At 35.7% G+C, this 25,510-nt stretch overlaps 1 protein-coding gene across 2 annotated transcripts in view; it reads right to left on the bottom strand.

Annotated features, from left to right (window-relative positions):
• Window positions 1-25,510, bottom strand: part of LOC150079033 (twitchin-like) — a 2,795,346-nt gene that overhangs the window by 1,685,459 nt on the left and 1,084,377 nt on the right. For both annotated transcript variants that reach the window (XM_090382361.1, XM_090382360.1), the window contains 2 exons: window positions 17,143-17,424; window positions 379-684 (listed from right to left, as the gene is read on the bottom strand). In XM_090382361.1, coding sequence (XP_090238487.1) covers window positions 379-684; window positions 17,143-17,424 — 588 coding nt within the window. The remainder of the gene's footprint in view (window positions 1-378; window positions 685-17,142; window positions 17,425-25,510) is intronic.

Here is a 25,510-nt window from a genome sequence, read left to right as displayed (position 1 = left end):
TGCCCCCCCCCCCTCAACATACACACTACTCAGACTCCCTCCAGTCACTATCTGGCAATGGTAGGCAAGATGGTTTGATGTTAATTAGATTTATTTGTTATTTTTCCTTCTTATTTATGACGGTAATAAGATTTAGATTGGACTTTATTAGTAATTATGTGTCAAGACAAAGAACGTGACAGTTGCTCTGAGTTTTCAATTATAACACTCTTTCACATTTAACAAGTCTTATTTTAAAATAAATGCAGCTTATGCTCTGATGATTTATTGGAGCTTGATGAATATTACAAAAAAATAATAAAAAATAATTAATTTTAACAAGTGAAGTAAAATTTTAAATCCTGAGAGTAATTTGCCCAAACATTTTTGCCTACTTACCATATGGATTCTTTGCAAGCGTAGCCCGTTCAGTTTCCAAAGGCTCTGATTCTCCTTCGTCATTGACAGCTTTTACTCTAAACTGATACCTTTTACCTGGGTCCAATCCAGTAACTGGCATTTCAGTTTTATCTTTATCCACTCTTCCAACAGGTATCCATCTACCTGTAGCAGTATCCATTCGTTCTACCACATAACCATTCAGTGGTGAGCCACCATCATCTTTAGGTTTGTTCCACTGTAATGTGCATCCCTCAGCATGGACATCAGTAACTTCTAAAGGACCTTCTGGCCTTGATGGCTTATCTGTAAGCAGAAAACACACCTACATAACATATGTACAAACAAGGAAAATTTACAGCATATGAGTTGATGTTGTCCATGACAATGTAATATTAACTATAAAAGACATTGCTAATCTACAATTCATGCAATTTTTATTTACATTTTTTTTAAAAATTAATTTTAATGTTATGAAAGATAATAATCATAACAATTTATTATTATTTTATTACTTGTAAAATACATTTCTGTCCTATTATTGTTATTTCAACCTAGCAACAGGTGCTACATTATTTTTACACATTGTGTATACAGGCTATATATGATATACGTAAGAGCTGTGACTAGTAGCACACATGATACATGCCTAGCCTATACTCTGAGACAAAAAATAAAAATAAAAATGCATAATCAGTTGTTGACTATTAATAGGGTATTCTTGTGGGCTAATAGAAATAATAATAATAATAGAAAACTTTAGATATCTATTAGAATTATATCAATAGGAATTTGAAATTCTTCCAGTATGAAATTTAGATTCCATATGCATTATTAACCACTTCTTAAGTAAAAAGTACACCTCAAAAAATTCTTTATGCTTCTGTTGTGTGGCACACATTTTATACAAATGCCCCTGTTATCAATATTCCCTAGGTTTGTGGTTTCAGCTTTGATTTCACTCATTGTTATGGAAGTGAGGGAACAGAAAAATATATTTTTTTAGATTAATTAAATTTTTAAAGTGCATCACTTTACACTATTTATTGGCTATTATCACAGAAAATTTATAGTGTACAAAGTACACAAACACCTTGGAAGTAAAAAAAATCTCAGATTTTTTTTTTTTTTTTTTTAGCATGTCCACCCAGAGGTTATTGTTATTATTTGGTTTTTAGGAGCATTAGCAACTAAGGCCATATTGCTCCGGGTATATGCAGTGGTCATTTCCTGACCTTTCCGCATCCTCCATATTTGGTGGGCACAGGCTCGAACCTCGGTCTAATCAAGAAGCGTGTGCTACGCACTGCTGCTCCTGCCCACCTGGCTACGGAGGCTCCCCACCCAGGTGTAAACTGTTATGACGTTATAAGAGCTTTAATGAATAAGCAAATCTTGGAAGCCATCATTCATGAAAATATAGATAATATTGATTTTTTTTAAATAATGTAATGTTTTAAAACAAAAGAACAAGAAAAATATTACTTTTCAAAAGTAATATTTTTCAAGAAAATACTGGTCAGCTGTGGCTAGCCAAATAAATAAAAAGATAAGCAATGTAGAGTTAGCAGTCAAAGGTCAGCTAGTTTATTTACCACAGATTATTTATCAGAAATGCAATAATTTATTTCCAGGTATACAGAATTAGAATTCTGCCTATCTTTAAATAAATCACAAAATTCTGCACATAACAGTACAATTAGAGAACATCTAGTCACCCACATATGCCACAGGTATGAGTGTAACTGACTGTGTGATACTACAATGTCAACAGGTAGCACAATGGAAGCCATGTAGAAACAGAGAAGAGTTAACAGAGTTGGCAAGGGTAGTGTCACAAAGGTACAATCTCTAAGGTATCAGATGATTTAAAATGCAGGAAGAATGCATTTTGCATTGGATATCAGTTTTTGTTCCATGATCTTTTTTAATAATGACTATAAAAATGCATTTGATCAGACAGAGTGAGACCACGGATGAAGCACAAAAGGAAAAGGAGAGAATGTTTCCATGGAAAGGCAAATAAAAATCTACTTTCCAGTATAAAGTTCTCAGTAACAAATTAAAGTGATATTGTTGCCAATTTTTGCAATTTATAACTTCTACCAAGTGTTTAGGTGGTAGGATGAAATGACTGTTGATTGTTGGTTCAATAGGAAGTTAGATTAGAGATAATTAAAGAACCCATCAGAATCTTAAGTTTTTGAAAGTTCAATGCCGTCAAAGCATTTTTTGATTTATCAGAAACTATAACAGTACTTTCCAAATGATATCTATTAGATCAAATGAAACCAGAGAGTGGCATTTCCATGACTGGAAATGCCACTCCAGTCTAATTCAATAGGAAATTAGACTAGAAAAAATGAAAGAACTCATCCAAACTCCCACACCAGAAAACCTTAAAAAGTTTTTTTACAGTGCAACACCATCAAAGCATTTTTAGAGCTATAATAGTACTTTCCAAATGATATCTATCTTTTTTTTTTTTTTTAAGGAGCATTAGCAACTAAGGCCATATTGCTCCGGGGATATGCGATGGTCATTCCCTGACCTTTCTGCATCCTCCGTATTTGGTGGTCACGGGCTCGAACCCCGGTCTAATCAAGAAGCGTGTGCTACGACACTGCTGCTCCTGCCCATCTGGCTACGGAGGCGCCTATGATATCTATCAGAGAAAATGAAACCAGAGAGGGGCATTTAATACCAGGATTAAGATTCAAGGTCAGATCTATCACTTAGTCACTAATTTACTATCTACTGAACAGACAATATCTAAATACTCTGTATGTTATAAGTAACCTCTACATATATTCAAAGATGCAAATTTAATAATGATTTTGTCATTTATTCATCTACTCTATGTCTTTGCTTCTTTTATACATTTTAACACTACAAGAATCAGTGCAACCTACCTTTTCTAGGAAAAATTAATTTGGTAGTATTTTAATAATGCTATTCGCTGTTACTACTAGCATAAAAACTATCTGCCAGATAGACTGAGCAACCACTACGTGTTTCTGGCTGTTGAATCAGTACGATAATATATTATGACAGAAAATAGCAGGAAATTTAAGATGTTGGTCACTTAATAGTACTGTGCTTCTTATAAATAATTAAAAAATTTTAAATGACAGTCTTCGTTTCAAAACTATCAGAGCATTTTTCAAATTTCTCAAACTGAACAAAACTAACATAATGATGCTTCTGTACTATTCAATCTAAACATGCATTTCAGAAAGGCAAAAAGAAAAAGATACATGCAATTTCATTACAATGGCCAATATCGTTTTTGCCTTCAATAATATATGAGCTGTTTGCAGTAAATTTTTATGCATAAATTTGTCATTTATTAATGACAAATTTATACATAAAACGACAAAAATAATTCTTAAAATTTTACATCATATCAAAATTTCTACACATACAGGTTTTAACATCTACCCATATGCATTACATGTTGTATTACCTGCAAATAATAATGTTTGCACATGCTCATAAATAGCCAATAATGTTGGAGAGGGTTAACATGTTTAACCATGTCTGTCTGCTTCCCACTTTTCTCTATCAGTAAAGGAAAGACAGCGCAAGCATGTGTACAGTTTATCTGCATATCTATTGCAAATTGTTTGTTTCTTCTGTGTTTTGCTTAGCACTGTACTGTTAAAATATTTAAGTAGAAGCGAAAAAGGTGATTAACAATTACTGCTATATCTGTGGACAGTTTACAACAAAAACTCAGAGGAAGAAAATCTACAGCATTACTAAACATGCATATTCTTTGTACTTTGGTTGCAAGATTCGTAATCAGGACAAAACTTGGGCTACACATATATGCTGTTTTACATGCACCACAAATCTGAGGATGCAGCTAATTGGAAAAATTAAAAGTGTGACTTTTGCTGTTCCTACAGCGTTGCAAGAAATATAAACTTGACTGATGACAGTTATTTCTGCATAAAAGAAATATCAAGGATGTTCTAAAAAAAAAAAAAAATCAGATCATTAATATCTTAATATATTGTCTGCAATAAGGGCTATTTCACATAAAGACTTTCTGATATATACCAGATCCCACAAAATCATGGCATAAAGGAAACAGTGATAAATATAGTGAGATTCTTGTGTTGCAGACTTTGTTGTCCTATCAGCTTCAATAAATTTGGACTACCATTAACCAGAAAACTATAAACACTGCACTTAATTAAGCAAGGCAAAGCAAAACTCCTAGTTCTAGGTTACAACAGAGGAAGTTACTTGAAGCAGGAACTAAAATTACAATATACTGTAATGATATACAATTGCAATCAACTAACAGACCTGTTAGCTTAATGTCTGTTCCAAGGAAATAACAGAATCACTGGTTAAAAAAGTAATGCAGGATCATTTGGACCTGCATGCAATTATAGACAATCAGGGCATGGATTTGCCAAGAGGCAGTCTTCTCTAAACAATCTGATAGGTTATTATGATGCAGTGACCAAGGAACTGAATGCAAAGAATAATTCTGAAATCATATACTTGGATTTCAGGGATGCTTTTGATATTATTGCACATAAAAAACTGCTGTACAAACTGGAGCAATGTAGCATTAAGGGCAAGTTACTACTAAGGATAAAAGGATGGTTGAGTGGAAGAAGACTGAAAGTGGTTATAAATTGCTCTTTGTGGACTAATGTTATTATTGGAGTTCCCCAGGGTTCAGTGCTGGGTCCTTGTTGTTTTCAATACTTATCAATGATATTAATGAAGGTATATAAGGCTTAATGTCTAAGCTTTCAGATGATACAAAGATTGACAAGGTGGTTAATGAAGACATCAGGGTTAGCTACTTCAACAAGATCTAAGAAAATTGGGTCGATGGGGTGAGAAATGGCAGTTGAAGTTTAACATTGACAAATACAAGGCACTGCACATGGTTGTTGTTATTGTTATTTGGTTTTTAGGAGCATTAGCAACTAAGGCCATATTGCTTGGGGGATATGCGGTGGTCAATCCCTGACCTTTCCGTGTCCTCTGTATTTGGTGGTCATGGGCTCGAACCCCGGTCTAATCAAGAAGCGTGCGCTACACACTGCTGCTCCTGCCCACCTGGATACGGAGGCACCTACTGCACATGGGTAGCAGTAACTCCAGAGTAACTTATCAACTGTGTACTACACTCAGGGTAGTGGAGAATGAAAAAGACCCAGGGGTAATTGTGCAGTTAGTCATGAAAATCTCTGAGCAGTGCAGACATGCTGCCAGGACAGCCCATGGGGTTTTGTCAATGATATATAGAAACTTTGCTAGCAGAGATAAGGAGGTGATTATCCCTTTGTATAAGGCCATGATTAGGCTGCATCTTGAGTACTGTATACAGATCTGGAGGTCTCACTTTAGGAAGAATGTAGATCTGTTGAAATGGGTGCAAAGAAGGACAACCAAATTGGTGAACAAAAGGGTGCTCTTACCTAGAAAGGTTTCAGTTTGGCAAATTGCAGTGTCTTGAGTAGAGGTGTTTAAAGCCTGGAATGGATTGAGTAAGCTGAAGGTTAATAGCATTCTACCACTTTCTGAGACTACACACATATGAGGGGGCATAAATTCAAGTTGATGTTTGTTTGTTATTTGGTTTTTAGGAGCATTAGCAACTAAGGCCATATTGCTCTGGGGATATGCGGTGGTCATTCCCCGACCTTTCCACATCCTCCGTATTTGGTGGTCATGGGCTCGAACCCCGGTCTAATCAAGAAGTGTATGCTACGCACTGTTGCTCCTGCCCACCTGGCTACGGAGGTGCCAATTCAAGTTGAGGAAGAATGGTTTCAGCTTGCTTTGTTGCATCATTTTCCATTACTACTACGTGACAATTTTTTTTTTTTTTTTTTTAAATATATTATTATGGAAGATGGTATGTGTTTTAGTAAAGATATTATGGTCTTCTGAATGAACTGAACACAATGCTAATGAATGACATATATTTACTGGGCTTCAAAATTAAGTTTAAAAGCAGTTCTGCTGCTGAATGGAAAAGGAATTCCCATTGGTTCCTCTACTTCACATTGCTGACTTACATATGAAAGAATACCAAAGATCCAGAGGGCAATAAAGTACCATGACTTTTCTAGAAATGTCTGTTTTGATCTTAAGGTAATGTGATTGCTCAGTGGTCTTTAGGAGATTTATAAAAATACTGCTCTTTTCAGTGTTTGTGGGAGAGTTGTGCAACAGAAAAACAATATGCTGTGCAGCAGCAAAAAAAAGAGAGAAAAATAACATAAAATATGTTTCACTGCTTGTACCAAAAAAAGGTCCTTCTCTCACCTTTGTATACAAATCTTGGATTTTTAATGAAGAATTTTGTTAAGGCTCTAAATAAAGATGGAAATGGTTCTTCTACCTAAGGGAAGCGTTTCCTAATTTAAAAGATGCAAAATTGAAAGAAGAAATTTTCATTCAGCCTTAAAAAAAGAGAATGCATTTGAAACATAGCTACAGAAAACTACTGAAGAAAGCTACTGAACTAGCAGCTTGGGAATCATTTAAAACAACTGTGCATAGATTTCTCAGAAGGAAAGGAGATAATTAAGAATTCTCTGGTGTCAACGTTACAGAAATTTTATAAAGATATGTGCTTGGAATTTGAAAATTCATTTTAGGTATTCCTAGCTGAGTTCCCCCCCCCCTCAGTATTTGGGAGATGTAAATGTTAACCAAGGGGAACACTTTCATCAGGACATATCCATAATGGAAAAGCAGTACTAAAGTTGCTGGGATACTGTCACAATGGGAGATTACTGCTGGTTTCTTAAGAGTGAAAGAAAACTCTGAGAGGCAAACATTTCTAAGGAAACAGAATGAATTTAGTACATTATATAATTGATTAAAGTATTTTAAAGTGAATAAAACAAATTCTTTAAGATAATATGTAAGATATAAGTTAATTCATTGTTAGGATAACATAGGTATTACTGCATGATATTTGAAACTGGTCATTCATTAAGCTCCTAAATTTTCAATATATCTTTCAATGGAGATGTGATAATATAATTTTGATATTTTTGGAATCAGCAGATCAATTTCCTTAAGAATCTATAACTTTTGTTCCAGAGGCATGATTTTTTTTTTTTTGTTGTTTGTTTGTTTGCCATTGTTATCAGCAGTGACGCTTATGTATTAGGAAATTTCAGGTAGTTGAGGTACTGTGATTACAGAGTACTGATGTGGAATTTATATAAAAATATAACTCCTGTCAAAAAAATGGACTATAAGAAAACATCAAAAGGAAAAGATATTTCATTCACAAAAGTAATGACAATGGTCTTAGACAGTTTTTAAACTCTCTACAGTGGGACCAACTGATGCTGCCACCAAATGCAAATGGAAAATGGGGCGTGATCAGGAAAGTAACCATAGAAGCTAATAAAATTTTTATACCACCAAAGAAAGATTGTTTGAGAAATAGACCTAAAAATATGTAAGATGCACTGATGAAACTAGGGCAGAAAATAAAAATGAATGGGATGAGATTATTACAAATTATCAAAGAACACAGAAGCCTACAGTAGGCATAACAAAGAGTGTAATTGAGAAAAGGCAAGCAAAGGCAAATTATCAGAAGCCTTTCACTAACATCACAAAGAAAAGTAGCAAAAATCTGATTGCTTATGTAAACAGTTGAAGGAAAAGATCCATATTAGCCCACTGGATATGCATGGAATAACTATTGATGATCCTGTGCAGATTGCTGACAATCTGAATAAATATTTTGATATATAAATTCATACTGTATGAACATTTATGGGAAGGATATACCAAAGCACACCTAATTCTAACTGTGGGTTAAATGATTTTCTGACAACTAAAAGGAAGCCAGAAGTAAATAAGGCAAATGTTGTTGAAATCTATCCATTGATACGAAAAGAAGGAGCAAAAGAGGTAAGTAAACTGTTAGCCATAATTATGAGAACATCTTTAGATACAGGTGATGTCCATACAGATTAGAGATGTGATAATGTCTTTCTTATACACAAAGGAGGATGAAAGAGCGATTTAAGAAAGTACAGGCCCTCTAAGCTTGATTTTCTACGATAGGAAAACTAAAGGAGCCAATGGTTAAAGAAATGATGAATGATCACCTTTACAAAAATGCAGTCATGTGGCAGTCACAGCATAATCCAAGAGATATTGCCTGGCCAATCTGATTAGCTAAGTATGAGGTAGTCACAAAGGAATTCAATGCAAAATAATAATTTTAAGACCACATATTTTGATTTCATTAAAGCTTTTTGATACTGTTCCATATAAATGATTTTCATAAAACCAGAGTAGTAATGTCAGAAGTTTTAGCTATGGCAAAAGGTATGGTTGAGTGACAGGACACAGAGAGTGGTTATTAATTGACACTGCTCTTTATTCACGACTGCTATTTTCAATATTAATAAATATTGAAAATAGAATGGTGTTTTCAATATTTATTAATAATATTCATGAAAGCTTAACAAGATTAATATCTAACTTTGCTGATGAGAAATTTCCAAGTATGCTGATGATGATGTCATTCAATCCTGCCCAAAAGTAAGCGATAAATTACAGTAAACAGGATATGAGAAATATGGCAATTGAGGTTTAACATTAATAAAAAGAACTTGTACTGCATTTGGGTAGCAGTAAACCCAGAATAACACATCAATCGTATGGTATCAAACTGAAGGCAGTAAAGAATGAAAATGTTTTACAGGTAATTGATTAGCCCAAAATAAAGTTCTTGAGACAATACAGAGAGGCTGATAGGAAGACTTATATGGTTCTGTAAATGACAAACAAATATTTTGCAGAGAAAAGGAGTTGATTATCTTGTTGTATAAGGTACGATCAGGTTGCATTTTGAATAATGTGTACAGGGATTGAATCCTCATTCTAGAAAGGATGAGAATCTATTTCAGAGGATGCAGAGAGATTACTCAAGGACACTAAGGGTACTCTCTGCAAGAAAGATATGAGTTCTGTAAATTGCAGAACCTTAAATTTATGCATTTGCGTAAATGCTGTTATGTTAAGGCTTTAACATAACAGCATTGATTAAACTAAACATTGGTGCATCTTTACTTTACTCTCTCTCTCTCTCTCTCAAACACACACACACACACATATATATATATATATATATATATAAACTGGAAAGAGACAGTTGCAGGACAGTTGTGTAGCAAACTTATACAACATCAGCAAAAGGGAAAAAAAAAAAAAAACACCCAGCCAAATCAACTGCCTTGTAATAATTTTTCTAATAATTTCTAAAATATATTTAAACTACCAACTTCCACAACACCAGATAGAAGTTTATTCCAACAATCCATTACTTTTTGGCTGAATACACAAATTTTACACACCCTGAAATTCTCCTTTTTCAATTTAAATCTATGTCTACAAGAAAACTAAGGATGCCAGCAGCATTTAGTTTACTCAATCCATTTAAAGACTAAAACACATCAATCAAGTTTTCTTGTAGATACCTACTATTCAGAGGCTGCAATTTAATGAATTGAAGTCTTCCTTGTTTGGAATACTCTCACCATGAACTAATCATTGGTTTTCTCTACAACTGTATTAGCATTAGTAGGGCATATGATGCAAGAAAGCAAGCTTATATAGCAACAGCCAAAAAAAAAAAAAAAAAAACACCCTTTCCATTTCACCCATCCATTCACTACAAATGTTTGTCCAGTTCTGCCTAGAACTTATTTAAGTTGCTGACCTCCATTACAACAGATGGAAGTTTGTTCCAACGATCAACCACCCACTGGCTAAAGACAAATTTCCGCACATTCTATTCTACAATTGCCATTCCTCAATTTGAATTTATGCCCCTTTGGGTAGCATGTAGTACACCTACACTCACTACCCTGAGTGTAGTACACCAGTTGACACATTACTCTAGGGTTGACACATTACTCTAATGCAGTACTTTACATTTGTCAATGTTAAACTGTATATCATTGACATGACTGTAGATCCCTTTCATTCTTCATTACCCTGAGTGTAGTACCACCCAGTTGATACATTACTCTAGGGTTACTGCTACCCATATGGAGTAATTTACATTTGTCAATGTTAAACTTCAGCTACCACCTCTCAGTCCATCTGCTCAACTTTTCCAGATCCTGTTGCAGTAGCATACTATCATTACTGTCATTAACAACCTTCATATCGTCTGCAAACTTCATGCCGTCTGCAATAGTAGTTCTTTAGTAGATCTACTATAAATCTACTAGGAGGTCATATTATCTGCAAATTTCGATGTCTAAGCCTAGAATGGCATTTCTTAGTTTGTTTGAAAAGTCTAATAGATTCTACAATTTCTTCCCCTGACTGATTCCCATTTAGAATTTGCTGCTGGTAACCTCAGCAAATGGTCCTACTGTATAGAATTTAAAATCTGTCTAAGACCACTTTAGTCACCCTTACAAAAGCAAAATCTTTTCTTTTACCTTTGACAGTAGTTATGTCTTTTAATTAAATTCCACAATAGTACACTGTGATCGCTGCCACCCAGTGGGTCCATTATTTTTAATGCTTAAGAAATTGCTGCTAATAATCAGATCAATAATACTGCTTCTCTTGTTGTCTCTCTAACATGCTGCTGTAGTAAACAGTTGTGCAATAAATTGACAAACGTTTTGCTATGGTGTGAGTGGCCAACTCACAAGTTCCAGTCAATATGTGGAAAGTTAAAATTCCCCATTATAAGACATCCTGATTTACTGAACCACTCTGTTTCTCCGTAGTTGCTTATTATACTGAAACACACTCTCTTACTCTCATTTTTGTTTTCCAGTGCTTAAGTCACATCAAACTGACTGAACAATGCCATGTTTGCCTATCAGATGCACTGCTTTAAATTTAATATGCTTCTTAATTAAGGGCATAACCTTCCTCATTTTGTCTCCTGTCTGTCCTTTCTGTACACATTGTACTCAACAAATTCAAATTCTGCATCCCTTATGACTGAGTAATACCATGTTAGCATTAGCATTAGCATTAGCAGAGGCATATGATGCAAGAAAGCAAGCTTATGCAGCATCAGCCAAAAAAAAAAAAAAAACCCCTTCCACTTCACCCCTCCATTTGTTCGAAATACCTGTCCAGCTGAGCCTTAAATTTATTTAGGCTATCAACTTCCACAACAAGGGATGGAAGTCTGTTCCACCATCCAACTACCCGCTGGCTAAAGGCAAATTTCCGCACATCTATCCTACATCTGTCTTTCCTCAATTTGAATTTATGCTCTCTCAGGTGATTGTTCTGAGCAAGAGGCAGTATCCCTTCAGCATTGAGCATGCTCAACCCATTCAAGGCTTTGTACACCTGTTTCAGATCACCTCGCCGGTGCCTAGTCTCCAGCACTGTAATTTGCAAAACTTAAGCCTTTCTTCGTAAAAGTAACCCTTCGTTTCATTCACTAACCTTGTTGCCCTTCTCTGTATTCGTTCCAGCAGCTCTACATCCTTCTTGAAATGAGGCCTCCAGACCTGTATACAGTACTCAAGGTGCGGCCTGACCATTGCCTTATACAAGGGAATAATCACCTCCCTATCCCTGCTAGAAAAATTCCTGTATTTCATTGATAAGACACCATGAGCTACTCTTGCAGCCCATCTGCACTGCTCAGAGAACTTCATATCTGCCTGCACAATTACGCCCAGGTCCTTTTCATTCTCTACCACTGTCAGTGTAGTACCACAGAGTTGATACGTTGCTCTGGGGTTGCTGTTTCCCATATGTAGTACTTTACATTTGTCAATGTTAAACTTCATTTGCCACCTCTCAGCCCATCTGCTCAACCTTTCCAGATCCTGTTGCAGCAGCATAGCATCAGTAGCGTCCTTAACAACCCTGCCAACCTTTGTATCGTCTGCAAACTTGGACATTAAGCTTGATATACCATCATCAATATTATTTATAAATACAGAAAACAACAATGGACCCAACACTGAACCCTGAGGGACTCCGCTAATAACATTAGTCCACAATGAGCAGTGTCCATTAATTACCACTCTCTGTCTTCTGCCACTCAACCATCCCTTTATCCATAGCAACAATTTGCCACCAATGCCACACTGCTCCAATTTGTGCAGCAGTCTTCCATGTGCAACAGTATCAAAAGCCTTCTAAGATTCAAATTTATAATATCAAAGTTATTCCCCCGCATCCAATTCTTTTGTGACTACATCATAGTATCCAATCAAATTGGTCAGGCAAGACCTTCCCTTAACAAAACCATGCTGTGTCTGAGCTATAACTGAATTCTTGTCAAGTTTCCAACATCTCCACAATGTCTGCATTTGATGACTTAATCAGTATTTAAAATTCATCACATTTATTTACTGTGCTCCTAGCATTAGTGTACATGCAATTTTCAATGCAACTGTTCTTACTCTTATGTATCATAACACAGCTCATGTATTTTTTTTAATGAAAATCTCAAACACAAGAGGCATTAGAACCTATAGTACTTAGTACCATACTTGGGTTGGCGGTTGAGAAGACGAAAGAAGATATTTGCTGACATTGGACTTGAACATCTGTAGACTGTAATTTTCAGGAAATACGTATGAAGGAAGGTTGTCCCAGAAAACGGCAGTTGAATGAATAAATGAGGAAGATGAAAAGTTGGTTCTGGGAGTTTGAAGTTGAACAGTAAATGGATGTTGGCTGGTGGCGGCATATGTTCGGACTGTTTTGAAAGAGAGAGCAGGAATTATAGAAGCTAATTCAGAAGAACAGTGCCCATGGAAGTATCTGTAGAAGAGGCATGCAGCAGAAACAGTACGTCTATGAGACATCGAGTGCAGAGACTCTGTTAGAGATGAGTCATTAATTAACCTAACTGCCCTCTTCTGAATGGAATCAAGAAGCCTGAGAGAGGTTTTGGGGGCACCACTCCAGATATGGGAACAATATTCCATGGCAGGGCGGATTTGTGATTTATACAGAGCAGCTGTTTGGAAGAAAAGTAACGCCAAGAGCGAAAGAGAAAACCAAGTTTTTTAGATGCAGAGGAAGCAATATTTGTAATATGCTTGTGCCAAGAGATATTAGAAGTAAGAGTAATCCCCAAAGGAGATATATCATCTTTCATAGAAATCGCAGTGTCACCAAAGATAAGCATAGGAGCAGAAGAATCCTTTTTGCGAGATATAAGACAAGACTGAGTTTTTGAAGGATTGCAATCAACTAAGTTGCCTTTTCCCCACTGCCCACTTGGAGAATTAGATCGCCATTTAAGGAATTAGTAGTAGCGGATATTCGAGAAGTTGAAGCTATTTGAGCAGGGCAAGGTTTCTCAAACTGTAAAGTGGAATGCAAAGTGCTATAATCGGCAAAACTATGGATAGGATTTCCATTCAATGGAAGAAGATCATTAATACACAAGAGGAAAAGAGTGGAGGAAAGAACTGAACCTTGGGGTACACCAGAATTAGTGGAGGAGTTAGAAGACAGAGAGCCATCTACCATCACTCTCAGTGAGTGATCAGAGAGAAAACTGGATAACCAATTATAAAAAAACAGTTGGCAAATCATAAGATGGAAGCTTGTTTAGAAGACCTTTATGCCAGAATATCACCAGTGGATCGACACTGATGGAATCCATACTGGCGATCATTGATCAGACGGAGGGTATCTAGGTAGCTTAATAGTTGGCGGTTAATTGATTTCTGCATTACTTTAGTATCTGTAGGAAAATAGGAGTAAAATGGGGCGATAACTGGATGGGAGGGATTTGTCACCCATTTTAGGAACTGGCTGGACATGAGCAAATTTCCAAGCAGAAGGAAAAACACCTTTCGAATTAGAAAGTGAAAAAAGCAGGAAAAGAACAGGAATAAGTTCAGGAGCACAGGTTTTGAGAAAAAGTGGAGAAATAGTATCAGTACCTGGAGCTTTCTTAGCATCAAGATTTGTTAAAATCCTTCTGACATCCTTTTGATGGAAGACCACAGGAGGCATTGAATGGAGCGTTTTGGGAATGGTGGGAGGTGTTTTACCAAGATATTTAATACATTAGTTGATGGGATGCTAGAAGAAAAATGGGATGCTAGCAGGTCAGCTTTATCCTTGGCTGAAGTGACAACAGAACTATTTGGTTTTGACAAAGGTGGGAACAGAGATCGGCAAAAGTTGCAGCCAATAGCTTTGGCAAAAGACCAGAATGCTCGGCTACCATTAGGGCAAGAAGCAAGTTTTCTACTCTTAGCTTTTTCAAAATCTACTTTGGACTGATTAATAACTGCTTTACAATTGTTGCGAGCTTTGGTGTAGGCAGAAAATGAAACTGAAGAATTGGAAACTAGCCAATTATGATATGCAGCATTCTTCTCTTGAACAGTCTTAGCACATTTATTGGAAAACCAAGGTTTAGATAAAGGAAAGATTTTTAAAGTGGAGTGTGGAATAAAGGATTCAATTCCTACAAGAATAATTTCAATGACACTATCTGAGCTCCATCACCTTGCTTTCCAGGCTGCATATACTTCTAATATATTGTATTTTTATATATTTCTAATTCACCAGTCACCCTTCTATACTAGATAGTGCAGTGCATTACTTGCCACTGAGGCAGGGTGTGGGATTGAAACTTATGAACAGGAACTCATTATAGTATTTATAAGCATCAGATATAATGAAACTAGTCTAAGATGCAATGCAGCTGATGGAAATGTTAACTATCATGATGATGCTTGTGTTAATTTCTGAAAAAAATTAACATGTGAGCAGCATCATGATAGTCAAAGTCAGACTGTTGGATTGGAAGATATAGCAAGTACAATGACAGAGAATTGGAGTGTGTCATATTGTTCACAAGTCTCCTACTTGACATTGTTCAGTGAAATAGTGTCAGCAAAAGAACATAGAGGAATTTCATTTTTTGAGGAGAATGTGAATTTCTGGAAATGGAGATTAATGATATTTTATAAAGATGGAAATGTGTTGCAGAAAGTGGGTATGGACAACACATGGTTGGATAAAAAAAAAAAAAAAAAAAAAAAAAAACGGTTTAGAAAAAAAGTCAGGAGCACTACCATTTTCAAACAGATACACTGTGCCAAAATGTATAGTGGAAGGAGGCAAAAGGTTGTGAAGTCAGTGTATCATTTAAAAGCAAAATAAAAACAGATCATTTAAAAGGGAAAATAGCTATTCCTGAAAAGAAGTTCGTTGATATCAGTTAGGAATGATGGATGCACATCCTCAAAGGGAACTCTACAGTTCAGTAGGTCAAAAAAAATGTAAAGGAATTTCTACTTTTAGAAATGGAGACCCATACGTTTCATTTGGATGAAGAAGAGGAACATATATTTCTGGTAAAGGCTTCAGCCAGCATAAACTTTAGCTTTCAAGAAGTGGAATTAGATTGTGCTTGCTGTGCAAAGATAGTACCCATAAATATCTGAAAAAAGTGAGGAAGTATATGTAGCAGCCATCAAAGAAATTAAAGGCCCTTTAACCTTGCACCCACTATCTAAGAGAATGTCACTGAGGCAGGCAGTACAGTGAGCCACCAAAGGCAATAATGAGTTACTGTTTTGGTGGCTGAGATGGCAGCTTGCTGTCATAAAGAGGCAGCACAATGAGCCACCATTCAGGTTTATTCACTAAGGTGGCACATTGAGTCTCCTTCTGTGGTAAGTCATTGAGGTAGCACAAGAAGTCACGTTCTGGGAACAGTGAATAAGCAGCACAATGAGCCACTTGGGGTTATGTTTACTTTGGTGTATAAAAACACCAAAGTGAACATAAGCGCAATTCATATCATTGAATTCTTTGACCTTGGTCAACAGCAAGAACAGAAAGTCTCTCCAAGACTGAAATTGAATTCAAATTAAATTGTATGAATTTTAATTTGATTAAAGATTCATTCATTCACGAAGAAAAACTGTTGAACATACTGGAAGCTGTTGTGCTAAACTGCACAATACTGTCTGAACCAAAGTTGTTCTTTTTTTTTTATTTTTGAAAACTCACTTTCTTAAATTTATATTGATGCTTAAATTTATGATGAACCTACATTGATAGTAAATGTCTTCATAATGGAATTATAATTATCAGCTACATGGAAGCCTGAGGCTTATGATGCACCAGCCAAAAAAAAATATTCCTGAGTTACCCTGAGAGAGAGAGAGAGAGAGAGAGAGAGAGAGAGAGAGAGAGAGAGAGAGAGAGAGAGAGAGAGAGAGAGAATGATGATATCCAACGCTCAGGATCCTGGATGTGACAAGCACATACTCACTAGATGTGAGCCCCTGGGATTAAATAACATATATCATCAATATTACTATGTACCCATCTATAGTTTCACTATATGATGTGATCCATTATTTGTATTTAGCAGTTATTATTATTATTAGCCATATGGTGCAAGGAAGCCTGAGGCTTATGCTGCACCAGCCAAAAAAAAAAATAAAAAATTCCCGAGTTACCCTGAGAGTGAGGGTGAGAGAGAGAGAGAGAGAGAGAGAGAGAGAGAGAGAGAGAGAGAGAGAGAGAGAGTCAAAGTCAAAAGTAGAAGGGAATCACCAAGAAAGAGAAGAATGATGATATCCAGCTCACGATACCAAGCCCATACTCACCAGATGTGAGCCCCTGGAGACTAAGATATCAATCAAAATGCCTTAAAAATTAATTTATAATATTGATTTATAATAAAATAAACTCTCAGATATTCCACATAATAAACATTTATTTATTAATTATTTCTCATAAATTTTTCTAAGAGATACTTACCAAGAATAGTAACTTCGATGTTTTCTTCATCCTTTCCTGAACTGTTTGAAGCTGTAATTTTATATTTTCCACTTTGTTTACGAGAAGCATTGCTGATTCTAAGGTGAGTGTGATAGTCCTCATTCTCTACTTTTATAGTCTCACTGTGTTCTAAAGGTTTACCGCCAAATGACCATTTTTTTTCTGGAGGAGGCTCTCCAATAACTTCAACGTCCAGCTTCACTGTCTGACCAGCACGAATAACAATAGGTTGTAAATTGTCCCTTACAATTTTAGGTGCCACTATTAAAAAAAATTAATTAATTATTTAAGATGTAATTTTTATCTACTGTAAGTTTCAAATTTTAAAAAAATGACAATCTTATGTTAATACAGCAAATGCTTCATACACTTTAGAAAACTCACCTGCAATTTTATTTGGCCCATTCAAGAGAGTAAAAAATTTCTTTAAGAAATTAAGATCTAAAAATTTATTCCTTCTATGAAGGTGCACTTTTGCATTGTGGATTGTCATTCCACTAAAATCCAGACACAAAACACTGAAATAAAAAGTTAGGACCTTGAATGAAGAGCTTTTGGATTCCTGTCCTTGTAACTGACTGTGCTAAAATAATTGAAGAGAGTAATTTAAATGAAAGAGGGATGCCAAGAAACTGCTGAGTATCAAGAAACTGTTGAGTATCAAATATCATTATTTGACTCTGTGATAAAAAGAGAAGTGTTCTAAATTCCATATTTTTCAAAATGCAGTTGGTAATCAGGCATTTAAAATGTTAATTTGGGGTTACTTTTGTCTAAACCAAGAAATAACTAATTATTCAAAAATACTTAATATTAATAAAGTGAGATATGTTGAACTTATCAATTGATCAAGTAAATCCTAGGATTTCCTGATTTTTGACTATTAATCAAATGTTTCAATTTATCATTAGTAATCTATATATTTAATATGGAAGCCATTTCCTTTCAACAGTCAGTATGAATAATAGGCTTAGCCGATCAGGCTGGAAGTGGTCTCAAATTGAAAATATTTCTTCCTAGGTGTGCAGAAATTTGTTAAAATTTAAAATTTCCGAATAGTTTTATTTTACGGAACAGGCCAGTTTTGTACTACATATGAGAATAGTTCAACATTCACTTCATAGATGGAGCCACAGGAAGATGTTAACTGTTAAACAGTTGTTTAGGTTGATAAGGCATTTTTTTCTGATTAACAATTTGCACTTTAATTTTTAAACTGATTATCAATTTGCACATCCGCACAATCATGCCCTATTTTCCAAAAAAAAAAATAAAATAATAATAATAATAAAACTCTGCTACCAATTGCAAAATTTTCTCAATGGGTACAGCTAGCTGTAGCCATTGCTTATGATAGGCTTAACCGAATTGATCTCAAATTGAAGATATTTCTTCCTACGTGTGCAGAAACATGGAAAAATATAAAAAATCTGAATAGTTTTATTTTACAGAACAGGCCAATTTTCTCTACTAGTGCTACCTACCTTAAAAGAAAGAATAGTTTTATTTTACAGAAATAATATTGGTGTGAATACACCATAGATCATTCTTAAGGGCAAAAAACTACGTTTGTAGTGTAAAAGGGCATCATTTCATCTGTATCTCATATTGTGCTCCTCCTTCACAACGAGTTGCCATATATTGCACTACCTAGAATAAGTAATGCTTCACTGAAAGAGAAGACTATTGTTACTTATTCTCGGTCGGCACCACCACCCAGACAACACCGTTTCAAGGCTTGTTGGTCTTTCATCAGTGGGTGGGCAGGTACTCTGGTATGGCAGAGATATGACAATCCACTTGTGAAGATAATACCAGGGTACCTGCCCACCCACCGATGAAAGGCCAACAAGCCTTGAAACGGTGCCGTCTGGGTGGTGGTGCCCACCAAGCATATGTAACAATAGTCTTCTCTTTCAGTGAAGCATTACTTATTTGAGGTAGTGCAATACATGGCAACTCATGAAGGAGGAGCACAATATGAGATACAGATAAAATGATGCCCTTTTACACTACAAACGCAGTTTTTTGCCTTTAAGAGTGATCTATGGTGTATTCACACCAATATTATATAGATTATTTATACTTTTAAACCTATGATGCCTTGATGCATTGTGTTTAACTTATACATTTACAGAAATAAGAAATGATTAGATGTGTACGTGTACTGGCTTACCTGCTCACGACCAAACATGGACTACATTTCTTGAGGACAACTAGAGAAAAACTCTGCTACCAATTGTGAAATTTTTGCAACAGGTACTGCTAGTTACATTTATTTCCTTTCATATGTAAGAAATATGTAATTCATATGTGAAAAAAGGAAGCCAACTCTTCAGGCGCCTCCGTAGCCAGGTGGGCAGGAGCGGCAGTGCGTAGCACACGCTTCTTAATTAGACCAGGGTTCGAGCCCATCACCACCAAATATGGAGGATGCGGAAAGGTCAGGGAATGACCAGTGCATATCCTCAGAGCAATATGGCCTTAGTTGCTAATGCTGCTAAAAAAAAAAAAACAAATAATCAAACCAACTCTTCAATGGAAGATGAAAGATTACTAATTTTCCCTCTCCAACCACTATTTGGGTTCTCCTTTCTCTAATGTCTTTAAACAGAAATGCATATTGATCAAAAGGAACAGAATGTTGCATCCTTCTCTTCTCGATCTTTATGCATTTCTCTGTATTTTTCACATTTAAAAGAAACTTTGTGTAATTTGGTTTCATTAATAATTAATATTTCAATTTTTAGACTTAATGACAGGATTCAATAAGAAATCCAAAAATGTTATCAAGTATTAAGCAGTTCTATTAAATGTAAGTTTAACTAACTTAATATAATACTTTTCACATGATAAAATTCACTTTATAAGTACAATCCATGAGGTATAATTAGTTTATACATTGAATTAATTTAGAAAGAAAATTCGTATTTTTGAAGGTACTCATTGCTTCTGAAGACTACCTTGTCTCCTTTACAGAACATTCTTTTGGTTTTACTGGATTTGTGAACTGTAAAGCCAAAAGATAAATGATAGAATGCAATTAAACTATATGATGGAATAAAAAAAGGATTTCATCCCGGAACCCAATCATATCAAGATCACAAAAGTCACTTATATCTGAAACAACCAAAGGACATAGTTTTAATAATTTCAAAGCCTGTTAGCAGGCCAGATTGAAAGTCTGTGGCACTATGCTATACAAACTAATAACAAAGTTTGTTATTGTTATTTGGTTTTTAGGAGCATTAGCAACTAAGGCCATATTGCTCCGGGATATGCGGTGGTCATTCCCTGACCTTTCCGCATCCTACATATTTGGTGGTCACGGGCTCGAACCCCGGTCTAATCAAGAAGCGTGTGCTACGTGCTGCTGCTCCTGCCCACCTGGCTATGGAGGTGCTGAATAACAAAGTACATAACAGTGAAGACTGAAGCCAAAAAGAAAGCTGGGCCGTACTGTTTCACTATCCAATCCAGTCCACTGAAAGATTTAAAGATTAATAAAATGCTAAGTTCTATGTGTAATAAGTAAGGAATTGTTTCAGATTCCCTTGCAGTTCCTGATGAGATGGAGCCCAGACAAATGAAATCTTTCTTTATTCCATCATCCATTTTAATTCCATTTGTGATTTATCTTTTGGCTTTGTAGTTCACAAATCCAGCAACTCAAAAGTATGCATTGCAGAAGAGACGGGCTCATCTCAGCAAGCAATGTGTATTTTTATAAGTGATTTCAAAAAATTCCTTTCTATTTTAATGCAGTGCAGTGATAGTAGAAAGGATCGCTTGTAGGCATATTGGTGGTATTAGCACTATAAAAAGGTAGATATTTCAATGTATTAATTATTACTAGTACTTCAAATATCCTTGAACAAGCGATGCACCCTGTTTCTTAAAACATGAAAAAAAAAGTGAATTTATTTGGAACTAGGCTGCATGAGTTCTGATTTTTTTGCCATTTTAATTATTTTTAGTTTTTTGCTAACTATGAAGGATCATACTACATGCCTTTCTACTGATGTTTCACACAATTCTTTACGGATCATAATATGTAAGGAAACTGTACAGGGCCCAAATATAGAGAGAATCTTGAGCTGCACAAAGTGGGCTAGGAAATTTCTGCCACTGGTAAGGGAAGGGGGCAAATGAACATGTTCCATTAATGTTCATTTCCACTTATCAGTAAAAAATATTGGAATTGTTATCTAGGTTTCAGTTCTGTCAAAAAATCGCACAACCCTGATACACGAATGAATTGTGTGCACTTCTAGGAAACAATGTTCATTCATTTCTTAAAGAGAGAGAGAGAGAGAGAGAGTCTTAACTTTTCATGCAGCAGAATTCTCAAAGTTGTATTTTAATAAATATTAGGGATAAACAAAATATTTCTTTTAAGCCATGGCCAGATGGATGAATAAAAATACTCAAGTTAATGAAGAAAAATGCTGTTGTAGCAAGGTATTTTTATTTGCTCATTTTAAACCTAGCTTTAGGAGAAATCTCAAGCATTGAATTAAATATGCAAATAAGCCATGCACCCATTTTTTGGTTCCATTAAAAAAAAAAAAAAACTGCAACAGTATTCAAGAAAATGTGGTAATTTAAGTACTGGTTAAGCAAAGAAATTATGAAATAACAGGAAAAGCAAAAATACTGGATGCAATATTGAATATGGTGAATAAAACATTCTAAAGAAAGATTAATATGAAAAGAGGGAGAGATGGCTATTCTTTTGATTTAAAATTCCACAGATTCAAAACAGTATGCTAAAGAGACAAGAAATGCCATTTCAAAACTTCAGAATTTTGTTTGATAAGACACATGCTTCAGATAAACAAAAATCACAGTAATAATTAGTATATTACAGACAAAATGGCTCATGTGAAGTAAACTGAATATCTATACAGGATAGGCCAAGAAAGCAGAATGTCTTATTATGTGAAAAAATTCAAAATATGTATATATATTCTTAATCTGGTAAGGTTCATCAGATGGTAACCTTTATGCAAGAATATACTCATATATAGATTTATATTTTTCATATAATGCATCCACACAAATTGCCTTTAATTCTATCCAGTATATATTGCCATCACTTATTTGTGTTTCCAACTAGTACACAGAGTGAAGTTAAAGAGGCCTCTCGTTCTGGGTTTCATAATGATAAATAATATGTATACAGTTCAACCAGAAAAAAATGGTATCTAAGGTTTATTAGAAGTACAAAAGGCATAAAATAAAATAAATGAGAATAAGTAAATAGAAGCTTTTGGGACTAAGGGTCTCTTCTTCAGTTATAAAAAATGTAAATATATGTTACATATGGAATGTGGGTGGGCATTCATGTGTGCACCCTACATTCACAGCAATAATTACCTAGTTCTGCCCAGTAAATTCTTCCAGAATGATGTGCACATCCGTGTGCATGCTCTCTGTTTGCCTGACATGACCATACCAGGCACATTCCAAATATAACATATTTACAAATTTTATAGCTGAAGAAGAGACCCTTAGTCTCTAAAGCTTCTATTTACTTATTCTCATTTATTTTATTTTATGCCTTTTGTACTTATTAGTCCTAATAAACCTTAGATACTGGTTTTTGCTGATTGAATTGTATACATATTATTTATCAGTACACAGAGTATTAAAAGATGACTGCCTAAATATAGCTATGAAAATCAGAAGAGCAGTCTCAACCTTTTTTATGAAATTTTGGCTTACAAAAGTCAAAACTGAAGATATTCTCTGGAATTCAGATTCATAAATTGATGAAATCAAATTAAGTAATACATAAATGTATAACTTTAGCATTAGCATTAACGGTGACAAATATATAAGTTTGCAAGAAAGCAAGCCTATACAGCTTCAGCCAAAAAAAAAAACAAACACAAATCCCATTTCACCTATTCATTCCCCTAAATACTTTGTCTAGTTCTGCCATGAATTTATATATACTATCAACTTCCGCAACAATAAATGGAAATTTGTTTCAACAATCAATCACCTGTTGGCTAAAGACAAACATCCACACATCTATTCTGAGACCATCCTTTGTCCTTCCTCAATTTGAATTTGTGATGCCCCTACCCATGTGTCTAAGCAAGAGGAAGAATCTTATCAGCATTGAGCTTGCTCAAACCATTCAAAGGTTAGACACCTCAGTCAGATCACCTCAGAGGTGCTTATCTCCAGGTACTGCAATTCGCAGGATTAAGCCTTTCTTTGTTAAAAGCAACCTTCTGTTACCCTCACCAACCTTGTTGCACTTCTTTGTACTTGTTCCAGCAGCTATACATCCTTCCTAAAATTAGGCCTCCAGACCAGTATGCAGTACTCCAGATGTGGCCTGACCACTGCCTTACTCCTTACTCCTGCTAGCAAAATTCCTGTATATTATTGACAAAACACCGTAAGCTGTCCTGGCTGCTTCTCTGCATTGCTAAGAGAACTTTATATCTCACTGCACAAGTAACGAGGGATATTTTTTATTTCCAACTAGCCTGAGTGTAATACCACCCAGATGGTACATTGCTCTGGGGTTACTGCCATGCATATGCAGCCCATTTGTCCAACTTTTCTAGATCCTGCTGCAGTAGCATACTGTTATTACTGTATGCTACTATGCTACTGCAACATTAACCACCCTACCAACCTTTGTGTCATTTGCAAACTTGAACATTAAGCCTGATATGCCTTCATCAATATCATTCATAAATACAGAAAACAAGTTTAATCCAACACTGAACCATTAGGGACTCCACTAATAACATTAGTCCACAAAGAGCAATGTCCGTTGATTACCACTCTCTGTCTTTTCCCACTCAACCATTCCGTTATCCACAGCAGCAACTTGCCCTTCATGCACACTGATCCAAGTTGTACAGCAGTCTTTTATGTGCAATGGTATCAAAAGCTTTCCTGAAATCCAAGTATATGATATGAAAATTAATTTTTGCACCCATTTCCTACCAATCAAACTGGTCAAACAAGATTTCCCCCTCAACAAAACCATGCTGTGTTTAAAGTATAATTGCAGTCTTCTTTGAATGGTCCTGCATTACTTTTTGTTTTTTTTTCCCTCTGACTCCATTATTGGAACAGAAGTTAAACTGACAGGTTTATAATTACCTGTGTCACCATTTGTCCTCCTTTGTGAATTTGGATACATTTGCACATCTCCAGTCCTCAGAAACCTCCACTGAATCCTCGGATGCTCTCATATTTATGACAAAGGGTTTGCTGCCTCCCTTAACATAACTGGATAGATCGCATACACTGCAAGTGCCGTTCTTATGTTTAACTTCAACAATTTCTCTTTCACTTTACTCTCAGTTATTACAAAACCATTTAGCTCCCTAAAGAATTCCTCACGTGAATGTAGATGCAAACCACTCATTCAATTTGACAAAAACCTCAGCAGGATTATCAACAGTCAAGTACAGATACTGAGTGGCTGATGCAGCATAAGCCAAAAAAAAAAAAAAAAAAAAAACCTCCGTTCATTCGAAATACCTGTCCAGCTGAGACTTAAATTTATTTAGGCTATCAACTTCCACAACAAGAGATGAAAGTCTGTTACACCAACCAACTACCCGCTGGCTAAAGGCAAATTTCCACACATCTATCCTGCATCTGTCTTTCCTCAATTTGAATTTATGCTCTCTCAGGTGATTATTCTGAGCAAGAGGAAGAATCCCATCGGTATTGAGCATGCTCAAACCATTCAAGGCTTTATACACTTCAATCAAGGGGCTTAGAGGGGAACAGGTATCCTGTGTGTTATCAGACACTCAGCCTAAAACACTGATGGATCCGATATCTCTCTATTACAGAAGATTTAGGAGAAGTCTGGTTGGCCTGCCTCCCTAAAATCCACCCATGCACACCTTCTCGATGGTAAGCCCTGTTACGTCACCTAGGTGGCAACGAACGTGCAGAGTGGTTCTCTTCAAGACGCCTGGTCAGCGTGAAGAGGAAAAGACCAAACCCTCCAGCAATGAGAACACAACAATACAAATGGCCCTCAGTCCCCAGCAGCTTTCACTCTCCCTCTTACGGCAGCGAGAGGATCAGAATGGAAGCAGAGGGTGCTAAGAATCTCTGGGTACGACCAGGCTGCCATGCACGGAAATTGAACTTGGCCTGTTATAACGTACGATCACTCATCGGTGAAGACAGGATATTAGAGCTGGAAAAGGAATTAGAAAATGTGAATTGGAATATCATCGGTTTGGCTGAAACAAGAAGAAGAAATGAATCACTTATAAGTTTATCAAGTGGAAATCTGCTGTACACCAATGGAAACAGTGAAAGGAGTGAAGGTGGAGTTGGGTTTCTGGTC

Source organism: Mastigoproctus giganteus, chromosome 10 (assembly GCF_048544385.1).
Source record: "Mastigoproctus giganteus isolate SK-2022 chromosome 10, ASM4854438v1, whole genome shotgun sequence".
Lineage (NCBI taxonomy): Eukaryota > Metazoa > Arthropoda > Arachnida > Uropygi > Thelyphonidae > Mastigoproctus > Mastigoproctus giganteus.
This window is presented reverse-complemented; position numbering and strand designations above follow the sequence as displayed.